At 35.5% G+C, this 14,590-nt stretch overlaps 1 protein-coding gene across 1 annotated transcript in view; it reads right to left on the bottom strand.

The window, feature by feature from the left end:
* The window catches only part of LOC142350401 (intermembrane lipid transfer protein VPS13A-like), a 229,852-nt gene that overhangs the window by 147,301 nt on the left and 67,961 nt on the right, over positions 1 to 14,590 (bottom strand). Inside the window, exons 16-18 of the mRNA XM_075402248.1 lie at positions 11,127 to 11,266; positions 10,552 to 10,774; positions 9,811 to 9,943 (exon numbers count right to left, since the gene is read on the bottom strand). Coding sequence (XP_075258363.1) covers positions 9,811 to 9,943; positions 10,552 to 10,774; positions 11,127 to 11,266 — 496 coding nt within the window. The remainder of the gene's footprint in view (positions 1 to 9,810; positions 9,944 to 10,551; positions 10,775 to 11,126; positions 11,267 to 14,590) is intronic.

The raw sequence follows: 14,590 nt of genomic DNA, 5'->3' as shown, positions 1-14,590 counted from the left end.
TTATCTATCTCCTGTTATTTAATCCGCAATTCAGAATTGTTAGGTCGTCAATTGAACAGCCGTCAATTGAACATTTGCGCCTAGAAAAGTGCCAAAAGAACTTTAACTCAATTAAAAGATTGCGACAAAAATTGAACTCCTTCTCCTCGATGCCTTGAAAAAAGTGCATCGGCAAAAATAATAAAGCAACCCGTGCGTTAGCTGAAAAATGAGATCAACCGTAGCTCGGCTTGAAATGTTTTGAAAACATTGATCGAAAGAAGCTTTCACAAAAAGCTAATGATTACAATTTTGTCTAAAAGCTAATATAGGTCAATTGAAAGTCAGTCATTTGTGCTCACTGCGGAACGACTGAAATAACACTGTATTATTTCATTAACTTGACGTTACTGCTGCACAGTAGACTTAACACTACAAATAATCTGCGAGAACCTGAAAAATTGATATTTTTTTGTCATACAATTCAACTTATTTCTGATTAACGGTTTAGTAATTTTATAACAAAGAAAAAGTTTATTAAACAATTAAAATGAGCTTTGCAGTTGACTTTCTCTGAAATTTTGAAACACAGATTCAATAAAACTGAAAAAGGAAGCGTGGAGAGACAATTTGGTTAAACATTTTCAATTTGAATTGGCAGAAAGTCTATTAAACTGCTTATTTTTAGGATTCTACGAGACAGTTGAAGCTAAAACATCACAAAAATATTAACAGTATTTATTTAAAAAAGCTAAATTATAAAAATGACGTAACTTGAACTACGTACAAACGTACGTTTTTCAGGCCATTTTTTTAAAATAAAAAGGCTGGATTATCGATAAATTGGCCACAATTTTTCCAAGATCATTGGGGGCCAAACAACTTTGTAGCACTTTTAGAACTGCAGTTTTGACCTGCAGTTTTTAGAAATAGTTTTGACCAAAAATTTTATCAAAAACGGCTGATTTAAGATCATTTATCATTTGAAAAATATGTCAAATTTTCAAAAAAGCAGCTTAAATTTTAGCACAAAAAGTCAGTCTAAACAACATATTTTTAGGAGAATTTAACAAAAATAAAGTAAAGATTCAGAAAAAAGTGAGCAAAATCTGAAAGTCAACAGAATATTTACAAAATTTCGATAACCTCGATAACTATATTCGATAAAACGTCGTATGACACGCTCAACTGGCTTTCCAATAATACCACTAATATCTCTTTACGTGCATTTAAATTGACTGAGCATAAAAACAGTAGAGCATATAGTTCCTCTCCCCACTGGAAATCCAACGCAAAAAAATGCGATGGAAACACGTCAAAATTCTGATCTGAAACTGAAGCACTAATTTGAAAAAAACTCTTTCAGTTATCATAAATTAACTATCCAATTTGCAAGCCCTCAGTTGATTTTCATTTATAGTTGAAATTCAGAATCGCTCAATTTGGATTTAAGAATAAAGAAAACTTTTTCTTGAGTGATGTAAGTCATATATGATCCAAAGATTTATCACACAACTCATCCAAAAACTAACAGCAAGAGAACAGTAAATGAAGTTACACTAACAATTTGAGCTGCTAGAAGTTAGTGAAAGGTCCACCTCTGAATTCTTGGAGTGTGATCAAGTGGTCAAAACAAAAAGAGAACCACGAACTAAACAACGTCGCAGAACAGGTTCTCACAAAAACCAAACAATTGAACAAAAAGATTAGAAATCTTCCACCTGACCATCAGACAAGTCAAATATTGCAAATCAACCACAAAAAGTTCCACAAATTTTGAGAATGAAAAACTTCCGGCAACTAGATTGCAGGTACTTTTGGCATTAACATATTGAAAGCAGATCATTCCTACCAAAAACGAACAAGACTTAAAAAAATTCGCATCAAAGAACATAATTCTTGACATACCGGAGACCAGTGGAAGAAGGCGATAAAAAATTGACTTAGGGTAAAAGCTACATCACAAACTCAAAAAAGTGTGCGTGCAGGAGAGCACAAACATTGCTTGGCATATAGAAAAACAAGCCAAAACGCCAAAAAGTTAAAAGATGCAAAACCTTAGTAAAAAAGGCTTAACAGTTGATAAATATCATAAAATTAATGTCTTCGAAACAATTTCTGTGCAACTAAAATCTACCCAGCATCTGACACTTAAGCTTGGAAAAAATTTGTTAGCCTTTGAAATGCTCGCAAAAAAACAAAATCGGACACACGTTTGGGGTATTTTAGAAAAACAAAAATTAAAAACATTTGATATCAGCTGCCCAGACTCTGATAGTTAAAATCTAAAACAGATTTAAAAGAATTAAAAAAAACTGAGAAAAGTTTGATGAACAATAAATATTAATCGTTACTTTTGGATTCTGAGAGATAATTGAAGCTCAAAAAGGAAAAAAATTGGATGTTTTCATAAAAATCTACACAGTATTTGACACGTATTTGTTAGCTGTTTAAGGCAAAAAATCGCAAAATGACAAAAAAATTAAGAAACGTGAAAACGGAAAAACTATTATTAGTCTTTAACATGGCCTCACAAAAACGCGAAACTCAAAAAACAGACATAAAAAACGTTCATTATTAAACAAGGCCTGTATGAAGAGTGACTAACGTAAATTGACAACCAATATACTAAAACACCAGAAGAAAACATGAGAAACTACGCCACATTTTGGGATTAAATTCTTCGAAATGTGACTTTTCCCTATTCAAATTAGGCGTTCACTGCAAATTCAGCGCATTTTGCGATTAAGAAACTGAACGCTAAATGAGGACATCTTAAACAACCTAATGTTGTCCGAGCGTCACCGGAATCCCCCGTTGAAAACTCGAAATCAAAAATGTGTTAAAACACTTCACAAAAAAGACTGACCACCGACACATTCCAAATTCGGTGAATTGAAAAAAAAACGAGAAACCCAATAATAGCCACCAGCTATTGCTTCGCACCCATTAACAAAAAACAAGTCGGCAGATTTCCGAATCACAGCCCCCTCTTGATTCCCAAAACCCATATTGGCATTGACAGGACAGAAAATAAAAAGATTTTTGTACAAAATATTGTCAAAGTGCAAACTCTTTTGGTTTCTGTCCGTAATTAGAACTACTCCTGTTCCATTTGAACGAAGGGATACACTAGTAACAATAAAAAAAGAGCAACCTAGATGGGAACGAGGACTTAGAAGAGCAAAGTTCAAGTAGCGGTCAACTACAATTGGGCTTTATGGGGTTTATTCGGTTTCTAGTCTTGAATTTGTTTTCTATATGACTCCATTAACTTTGAGATTGCTTTGCTGAGCAACTGCTGTTCGAAAGTCCATTGACCAAAAAGAGCGAGGAATAAAGCTAGCTTAGAGAATTGAAAAATATTTCACGCAAAACCTTAGACAAGCTGTGACTTCAGGCAAAGCAAAACAAACTATTATTCAACGCAGTAAAAACTGGCCTACAATTCAAATAACTTTCATTGACTAAAAAAATTGAAAGAACAGTAAAAATCAGTAATAAAAAATCGAAAGAACAGTAAAAAAAGTGTAACTGAAAAGTGTAACTGCATCATATGAATATAACTGCACGTCTGCAAAAGCACTTGGTTTTTTGCTCCACTTCTTAAAGAAAATCACTTCTTCAACTTGACTCCGAAAATCACAAAATGTGTAAACATACCATAAAACATTAGCAGGAAGACTCCGCAGTCGACTCAAATTATGGAGTAATTTACGAACTAGCCAAGCACAATTATAAAAACATAGCCGGCAGATTGCCGGAAAATAGCCGCGACACACGCTCGTGGCCTTCTATGAATTGAAACACCTAAAGAAAAAAGACAGACAGATCGACCACCAGTCCTTCAATAGACCACTTTCCTATTCTAAAAGACGGAAAAGCAGAATTAGGCAAAGAAACCTTCAAATATAGAAAAAAAGCAAAACAAATACTAAATTTAGCCAATTTACTACAACTAACACATGGTGAAACCAAAAGGTCACAAAAACCAATATAAAGACTAACTTCAAACAATTTCAGATGAAAGTTGCATGAACGAATGAGCAAAAATCAGAATTGAAAAGGTGATTGTGACATCATATTGATGACGAAATAAAAAGACAAGAGAAGGCCAATAATAGCCTCAGCCATCTCTTCGCGGCTATTAGTAAAAAAAACACCAGACAGTGAAAAAGTTGAATAATAAAAAAAACGCTAAAAACGTCAAAAGCGACGAAATCTCAAAAATAACACACGATTGCATCTAAAAGACTGAGATGCACAAAAACATCCCTTAAATGTACCTTTAGTTGCCAGTATGGTTTCGAAAAACGGCTTTACTCAAAAAACGCTAAGTAAACATAGCCAGCACATTGCCAAAAAATAGCCGCGATAGACGCTTGTGGCCTTCCATGAATTGAAACAACTAAAGAAATAAGACAGACAGATTGACTATGAGTCCTTTAATAGACTACTAGACTTTTCGGGTTAGCTTCGGACTGTCAATTTTTGACACATACGTTCTATAAGGAAAACGCCCTTAAAGAGCTATTTCAAAATTGATATTCGGAATCAAAAACTCAAGACTAATAATCAAAAATTAGGGTATATAATATTGGCACTACTTAGATGCACACTATTAACTAGTAAATCTTCATAAAAACTTAAAGTTCCATAAGTGAGTTCCGAAGTCATTTTTTTGAGTGAGGTAAGTCACGCATGAAGTGACATAAAAGCAGAAACGACGTCACGTACACAAATTTTAACTGCAAAGCAATAGAAGTCACTGAAGTCAATTCCAAGAAGTCAATTCCAAGAAGTCAGGTCGTAAGAATCATCGATGGAGACGACGAATTAAAAAAACCACGATGTCCCCAATAATAGCCGCTATCGCTTCGCGGCTATTAAAAAACAACCGACGAACATCGGGCAAATTACTCTCAAACGACCGGCGAGCGGTTGGCTCCGTCAGCAGCTAGACACGGTTTAGAGACGCTAGCTTTAGTTTAATTGAACGGCGTGAGGTGAACGCAGCGGGTGGAGGTGGAGGTAACAGTGGGGCAACAGTGGGAGGGGGATCTTTGACTGCACGGGGTCCTTACGGCCTAAACAATGTGCAGGGGTGGGTATGGGGGGAGGGCTGATGTGGGGACGGGGTAGGGGTAGAGTTGGGTGGGGGTGGGTACCTCTTTACCCATTTCAGAGGACGAAAAGTCAAATGGGTCCGACGAGAAATCGATCACGCAAAAAATTGCGAAAAGACCAAAAGGAGTAAAAAAAATTGCTATTAACATGATTGAGAGCAATTAACAATGATTTCCCAAAAGTTCTAGTTAAGTCATTTATTATAAACCATAATTCAGCGTTAATTCATAATTCATTCATTTCTACCATAATTCAGCGTTAATGAGGGTACTAGATGATATCAAACCACGTAACAGCAGCTGAAGTACTGCAGCATCAACAAAAGAGTTAAGGAAAAAGAGAGAGAGAGAGAGATAAAGTTCGAGCCTGCAATTTCTAGTTTTCTAGCCTTGTTAGTAATTTATTCATATAGAAGAAAACTGAAAAGCGCGAAAATTAAAAGAAAAGTTTCCAGATTTCGCAGTGAAAGTTCACACCAATTTATGTCTCTGGAGTTTTGTCATGCAACCCATCTGCAAGACTTAAAAAGTTTCTTTGGCCAGTAAAGATTGTTAAACTCAGAAAAGGACAAAATTATTCATAGGTTTTAAAAACAATTGAAAAATTTTGCTAAAATTTTGCTGGAATTCGTGATAATAACTTCTTTACAAGCATTTCATCGTCGCAAGAGACTACCCCGTATTCCTATTTCAAGCCTTAAATAGTATCACCGGCTCATAAAGATCCACAGACTTGAAACATGATAATTTCCGAAAACAAATTTAAAAAATTTATTTTTATCAATTCTTAAAACTCGAGTGACTAAAATATTGATAACCATTCCATTAACTCTAGAAACTATTATACAGCAACCTATTTTCAAACTCTTGAGGATGTTCATTGGCTCTTGAGGCTACAGAAACCTAAAAACCTACGAAAAGAAAAAAGCAAAAATTTGTGATATCAAAAAGTTAAAAATTGTTCCATGGCCAATAAAGTTTTTCGGTAACTTATTATCAAAACCTAACGGAGATTTTCTAACACATGAGTTTGGAATAACCTGAATAATGGTAAAAAAATGAAAAAATGCCAAGTTTTGAGGAAAAAAATGCTGAAATTTGTGATATTAAAATCTTGAAAAACGTTCCATTACATCTTGCAAGTTTTATCAAAAAAATTGCACAATTTGATGAACTAAAAGGTTGAAAACCCTTCCATGGCCAACAAAAAATTTTCCAGTAACTTATTATCAAACCCTTAAGAATGTTTTGACCCCTGAGACTGAAAAAAACCTGAAAAATAATGACGTCAAAAAATTGAAAAAATTGTAAGTTTTGTCCAAAAAATGCTAAAATTCATGATTTTTAAATCTTGAAAAACATTCGATTACATCTAGCAACAAAGCAATAAACTATTATCAATCCAAGAGGAGGTCACTTGGCTCCTGAGGCTGGAGCAACCTAAAAAATGTCAAAAATTTTCAAAAAAATTGGAAAAAAAATTGAGTTTTAAAAGTTGAGATCTATTCCATGACCAATAAAAAATTTAGTAGCCTTTTATCAAACTCCTATGGAGGGTTTATGGTCAAGGGAGTTGGAAAACCGTGAATAATCAAAAAGAATGGCAAATTTTATCAAAAAATGCTAAAATTCGCGATGTTAAAATGTTGAAAACATTTCGATTACATTTAAAAACAATGCAGTAACCTATAATCAAACACTAGAGGAGGTTCCTTGAAGCCACGTGCAGGAAAAACTGGAGGCTGGAAAAACCTAAAAAAAAACAAATTTTTTCAAATTGTGAATTCACAATTTTTCAAAATTGTGAAATTTAGTAAAAAAAAAATTGCGTGATTTTGTTTGAAGTACCAAAACATATAGCTCTTAAAATGGTAATAAAAAGTACTTATGTCTGGCAAAAGACCATTATCAACTTTAAACAGCTTCAATTTGAGACTGGTCCAGCAAAACCTCGAAAAATAACGAAAAAAAAATAAATAGCAACATTTTGGTCTCAAAAACTCCTAAAAATGATCTTTTAACCTTCAACTATGGCCTTCCCAGTGTCTTCACCACACTAAGCACTTCATGGACTAATAATCACGGCCAAGGGCTTCTAATGAAACTTAATGCCCGCTGTGCGCTACCTGTTGATCCCGTTTTTAAGGACGAAAAGTCAAGTGGGTCAGACGAAACATCGGTCAAGCGAAAAATCGCATAAAGACCAATAAGACTAATGTAATTGTTACAAACACTGTTCGACAGCAATTAACAATTACATATAATTTTAAATTCTAAAAACATAAAAAATGAGAGCCGCTATTAAGCATAACAAAATAACATAACCGACTAACGTCGGGCGAATTGCTCTCAAACGACCGGCGAGCGGTTGGCTTGGTCAGTAGCTAGCCACGGGGGGGGGGGGGCACCGGGGGGGGGGGGGGGTGCACCGGGGGCTGATGGGGGCAGCACTGGGTGGGGGGGGGCAAAAGCTTGGTGGGGGGGGGGTGGAGCCAATAGTGGGGGTGGGGGGTCAACAAAGGGGGGGTGTCAACCTCTAAGAACCGCCCCTCACACCATAAGTATAAGTCTCCAATACAGTTTGAGCTGAAACAGACCTGAAAGGCTCTAAGAGCACATAATGCCCGCTGGGTGCTACCAGTTTATCCCGTTTTTGAGGACGAAAAGTCAAAAGCGTCAGACGAAAAATTGGTCAAGCGAAAAATCGCATAAAAAAAAGACCGACAGGACTAATATAATTGCTAAAAACTTCGTTTGAGAGCAATTAATAAAATATGAAATCTAAATTCCATGAAATAAAAGTGTTTTCATAGAATTATGCAGCTTACTGTCAGAATGAGGTAGAGTGAGTAGTAACTCCTCGTTTCTGATACCAAAACCATCTCAGGACTCCTGGCTTCGAAGATCATGACAATGTTTAAACGGATCATACAAAAAAGCCGGAAGACTCCTGCATCGACTCGAAATAAAGAGTAACTTACGAAATAGCAAAGCACTGCCTCAAAAAAGATAAGACCATAATACACGATTTATCTCGAAAAACAAAAACGAGCAAAACCAAAATTAAAGAACCATATCTTAAATTTAGATTTTTAAAAATCTTTTTTAGATTCCCTTGAAAATTGCAGACTCTCAATAATTGGTCTCAATACACCAAAATAAACTACTAAGATTTGTTCAGTGAGCAACACATGACACACAAGCTAGCAGGAAAACACTTAAAACGTGAGCAAAAAACAACAGCAAAAAACAGCAGAGTTGGTTCATTTAATTTTTTTGAAAATCTGGCCCATCGAACCTTGAAGTCACTTCACTTAATAAAAATTATGGTGAGACAACTCTAAATTATTGATTGAACACCGAAAACTATTCTAAAAGACGGAAAAGCAGAATTAGGCAAAGAAACCTTCAAATATAGAAAAAAAGCAAAACAAATACTAAATTTAGCCAATTTACTACAACTAACACATGGTGAAACCAAAAGGTCACAAAAACCAATATAAAGACTAACTTCAAACAATTTCAGATGAAAGTTGCATGAACGAATGAGCAAAAATCAGAATTGAAAAGGTGATTGTGACATCATATTGATGACGAAATAAAAAGACAAGAGAAGGCCAATAATAGCCTCAGCCATCTCTTCGCGGCTATTAGTAAAAAAAACACCAGACAGTGAAAAAGTTGAATAATAAAAAAAACGCTAAAAACGTCAAAAGCGACGAAATCTCAAAAATAACACACGATTGCATCTAAAAGACTGAGATGCACAAAAACATCCCTTAAATGTACCTTTAGTTGCCAGTATGGTTTCGAAAAACGGCTTTACTCAAAAAACGCTAAGTAAACATAGCCAGCACATTGCCAAAAAATAGCCGCGATAGACGCTTGTGGCCTTCCATGAATTGAAACAACTAAAGAAATAAGACAGACAGATTGACTATGAGTCCTTTAATAGACTACTAGACTTTTTGGGTTAGATTCGGACTGTTAATTTTATGAGACACATACGCTCTATAAGGAAAATGCACTAATAGAGCATTTTCAAAATTAATATTCCGAAATCAAAACAAGATGCACACTATTGAACTTTTACTAAAAAAAAATCATAAAGTTCATTAAGTGATTCAAGAAGTCAATTTTTTGAGTGAGGTAAGTCACGCAATTGACCTAAAAGCAAAACAAATGACGTCATGCTCACAAACTTTAACTGCAAAGCAGTAGAAGTCACGGAAATTGAAAAAGTCAATTTCAAGAAGTCAGGTCGCAAGAATCATCGATGGAGTTGACGAATTAAAAAAAGAAACCACGATGTCCCCATTAATAGTCGCTATCGCTTCACGGCTATTAAAAACAAAAAATATTATACCAAAAATTTTTCATCACCTAGCTTTTCTCGCTCTCTCGCAAAAACGCAGCACGATAAAAACTACTCTCTTTTCTCGGTGCTTCAATTCATTTGACCCAAACACTTACTTTTCACGTGCGGCATTGACTTTTACATCCTGTTTTAAATACACTAATACTCCACCAATACTCTTCGGGTCTTAAAAAGCGCCCCAATACAATTCAAACTCTCTGAATTTTAAAAAATAAGGCCGCTATGATAGGCGACTGAGAAGATGAGGGCGGCTATTAAGCAAAACAAAAGAATAATATGAAATCTAAAACCCTTGACAGATTTTTTTCTTAGAATTATGCAGCTTACTGTCAGAATGAGGCACGGTGAGTAATCATTCCTCGTGTCAGACACCAAAACTATCTCAGGATTCCTGAACGAAATGCCGATAATTCTAGTTAGGTTGCTGCCTTCTTCTTGATTGACAGCGTCGTTTGGAGGCCTAAAATGCATCGAAACTATTCTACATATTGAAACCGCAAGCCTATTTTGCTCTGCTTTATATAGGGCGTCCACTAGAAAAGACAAACAAGTTTTGAGTCTTACTTAATGGAGCTTCGCATAGATTAGAGCCCAAATCTTTCGATAAATTTATTTCCAACAGAATGCATTCGAAGTTCAACAAGTGGTAACCTCGATAATACATGTTGCAGTCTCAGGATTAGTTACTTTTAATTTTAATTTTCATGAACAATTCTTCGCAATTCACGGAGAATAATTTCAGCACATAAGTAGAACTGGTTCGACTGTTCTTTCGTGTAGGCCTTCCTGGAAAGTTTAGACCTGCACAATTTTTTTCGTTTCAACAGCGTTGAAGTCAAAGACAAGCCTGATTTAGCTTGACAAATAGCTCTACTTGTTCAGCGTATACTTGGCTAGAGCTTAAGGCCACTAGGAGTAATGGTTAGCACCCTGGTATTGCAAGTCAGAGATGCTGGCTTAATTCCAGTATCGATCCATCTTCACAGTAGCTGCGTCACCCGACATCTCTAGGGGACAGCGGGCGATGAACGAGGCAATTATATCTTATCCACTGCTATAAAAACTCACGTCAAAGTAGCTCCCAGATCCTCAGCATCGTCCTCCTCTTGAATAGTCTCTAAGGCTGCAGTCAACTCCTTCTCCCCCTTGGCCAACTTGTCACCCTCTTCTGACCTCATCACTGGTTTGTTCTTGAGGAAGAAATCTCCGACCGACATGAGGAAGTCAGTGCATACACACAGGTACATGTCATTCAGCACCATATCTATCTTCTCTTCCTCGCGCTCAGAGTCTGAAAAATTGCATTAATTAAGAATTCCTTTGCAAAAAACCTCAACTCAATGCTGTTTCAAACTTGATGTCTCAAACTGAATAACTTCACTTCAACACTTAACGCAACATCCTAACAGCAACCGCAACCTTAAAATTCTTTCCTAACTTTTTAATTCTATATTTCAATCACTGAAGAACATTTCCTTACCTAAAATTCACGTCTAAACAGCAGTAAATTTCACGTCCCAGCAGCCCTCATTCTTACGGCCCCCTTCATTAATGTCGCTTAAAAGATAAAATTAAACAAAACGAATATGATGAGCAATTTCTCGGCAAAACGGCCGAAAAAAAACAGAAATGACGATGAACACCTTTGACGTAGTCAAGAGCAATCATGTAACAACTGGTATCTTCAGCACTGTCCGTCGATTCAGCCACAGAATGAAGACGCGGACTTGTGTAATCGCCACTGTTTGCCAATGAGTCTCCCTTCCTCTTTCGCTGCATCATCCTAAAGTTATGAATAAGTCTGTCTAACAATGAAATGAATCATGAAATAAGAAGCAGATTGATCGGATCTGTTTTTAACCCCCTCAAACCGTTTACAAAATTGCCATAATTTACATTTGTTCACAATCGAGCGTTATCTTATATGTCGGGGGTTCAATACCGATAGCTATTGCTGCAATCGATGTACACAGATGAATGAGAATGGTCGTATGCCAGTTTCAAGACGGAGTGGGCGGGGCGGGGGGTTCAAAAACAGGTCCAATTGCTCGCATAAGAACAGCAGAGGTCCAGAACAACGCAACAAACCTGATAGCCTGATGATACCTATGCCTGCCAAAAGATAAAATGTCTATTAGTGACTGCGTACAGCTGTATCGTCTAGCATTTGTAGGTTATGCCATAGACTACACACAAAAGCCAGAAAAAATGTTAAAAATAAAGACATCGTCACAGAAACTTAAAAAATTAAAACAACATCAATTAAATATCTATCGGACAAACGTCAGACGAATTCTTCTCGAATTAGTTTCAGCGGCTCATTGCATTATCGTAGTCTAGTTGAGTGGGCATTTTTACTAGAACAGAAAAGACAAAACACCGTAGAAAATTGTTCAGAACAACATTCGATCAACAACTTGAATATCGCTGGTTTAAAAATTTCTCAAGCAAAGACATAGCCGGCATATTGCCCAAATAGCTGAGAAATAGACTTGAGGGCAGTATAAGATAAAAACAACTACACGATTGATTGGACGGAGTCAACGACGTCATCTATAGAACCTATTCAAAACACATTTTAATTGAAAAAAATGAAGTACAGGAGTCCTTAATTGACCTTGAAAAAAATATTAATTATAAGTAACTACCGTAAACAATTACAGCAACCCTAAGTTAATGTTGGCGCTAAATTCATTTTCAGAAAGAGGTAAGTCATATATGATCCAAAAAATTTATCACGCAAAACTCACAGCTAATGAGTGTAGGAAATGACATAATGCACAAAAAATAGTTGGAGAGCGACAAAAAAGATTAACAAAAATGCTGTTTTGAGGTTTAAGCGCGAAGAAACGTGAAACCAATAATGATTCAGAGACCAGAACAAAAAAATATAGAGGAAAAAGTCTTGAAAAACAACCGAATTGAATTAACTAATGACCCGAGAAAAAAACTCCAACAGCAACATCAAACTAATACAGTCAACAAATCCCCTCACCGTATATGCGCAAATATGGAGAAAAAACTTACAAAATTTTAGTGTTTTAAGAATCCCCAAATTTAACAACAAATTAAGAAAAAATTGCCTCTATTGATCCTTAGAATCAGTACATCATACAACAACCTTGTGGGAGTCAATAACACAGAAGTCAAAAAAGAGGCAAAAACTTTAAGAAACTGTACTTAAGAAACTTCAGTTAATGCAAACGTTAGCTAAAAACTGAAGCCAGTAAATCGACTAGAATAACACCGCACCAGAAGTTCCAAAAAGAATTTTTTGGTTTGAGACGAAGCGATCAGACCAAAAATCAACTTTTATTTTTCGGAAAGCAGGTGTCAAAATCTTAAAACCGATTGCTATGAACTCAAGCAACTAATTAAATTCACCTATTACTCATTGACAACCAATTAAATCTGCTATTAACGACATTAAAAGATAAAACAGCAATAAGCACAACTAAAAAATAACAAAACTCAGAAATCCAGTAAAAATGAATGACGTATAAGTAAAAAAATACAGACCAAAAAAATTTCGTCTTTTCATTGAAGGCTGATCTGTTATATTTTGATTAAAAATCTGTATATGTTATTGCTGCCTCTATTAGCTGATCTCAAATAACCTTCATTTAGAGTGACACACACCCATTTGACCTTATCTCTTTCAATTAAAGTAAATAAAAGTCAATTTCAAATTGAGGAAGTCATTTTTGAGAGTGAGGTAAGTCAAGTGTGACCAAAAATTTAATCAGGCGCATGAACAAATAACTCGCTCCATTAAGAGCGAAAAATGACGTCACACATGCAATTCAGTTGAAATTGCATGAACGAATGAACAAAAAGTGGCTGTGACGTCATATGGTCGTAACAAAAATCATGACGACGAAATAAAAAAAAACCAAGAGAAGGCCAATAATAGCCCCAGCTATCGCTGTGCGGCTATTAATAAAGAAGGGCAAAAATCAAATTTTCAACCGAAATTTATTATTACAAATAGTGTAAAAGAAGTATAAAAAAGCATTAGCTGACCATTGATGAGTTCAATCCACTTCAAATAGGAACTATTAGACCACATATGTATCAACACATATAACTTCTCGCTCCAATTTAAAGGTACTTGAAGGAAAATAACGCTTCAAACCGACTCCCTCTTTGGCTTCCTTTACTACCCCAACATGATTAAAATCACCACTCTAATTTGACTTCTCACCGACGTGAAAAAACCAAAAAAAGTGTAAACAGCACACCAAAAAAAGTGTAATGTTAAAACAGCACACCAATATAATCCAATAGTTTGGATTGTAAAATACCACAATCACAAGACTACAGCTATTAAGTACATCTTCGTGGCATTTTAGAAATCAGAAATAAAGCGTATCAGAAATTTGGAAAACATGCCCAACAGAGTTTATTCACAAAAAACTAAACCAAAAAAACAACTAGACATGGACCTGGAAACCCATTTAGAAAACTTTCCGGTAAAAAAGTGAATATAACAACTTTCAACAAGCAAGCTGAAAAATTTAGCTGACGTTTTCTGACGCAACTATTGGCCCGGGGAACCTTACCCTCTGTTTCCGTTAATTATATCCTTGAAACATCTTAAAGATGAATTGCGAAAATCAATGTGCAGTGCAGATAACGCTTGGTTCAAAAATTGGCGATGGCCAAGTCATTAATAACAATGCACTGCAATTCTAAAATTCTCTAAACCAGACTACAACCTTTTCATCATGATAAGCCTAACCTTCAACACTTTAATAGAATTGAAAAGTTTTGACATAATTAGCCGATAGGTTAATTATTTTTGTAACTCTCACTTTTTAGCAAACCGCTTTGGCGAGTTTATTTTTAATCTAGGATTCATTCTCATAGCAATCTGAGGATCTGAATCAATGTCGCAACAAAACTGATTTGTGCTATATTGCCAATGCTTATTCCGCTCCTCTCAATCACATGTGATACATCTCTAATGAAAACGCTAATAAGCCTTTATAATCTTATTTTAGTTCTTTAATGATTACATTCAAGGTCATTTGGATTTCATTTACCTCTAGGACCATAACCCCTATATGGTTTATGTTTATCAAAAACAACATAAACGTTAACCTTT

Source organism: Convolutriloba macropyga, chromosome 12, assembly GCF_964194025.1.
Source record: "Convolutriloba macropyga chromosome 12, txConMacr16.3, whole genome shotgun sequence".
Lineage (NCBI taxonomy): Eukaryota > Metazoa > Xenacoelomorpha > Acoela > Convolutidae > Convolutriloba > Convolutriloba macropyga.
Note: the sequence above shows the minus strand (reverse complement) of the source record. Positions and strands in the feature narration are given on the sequence as shown.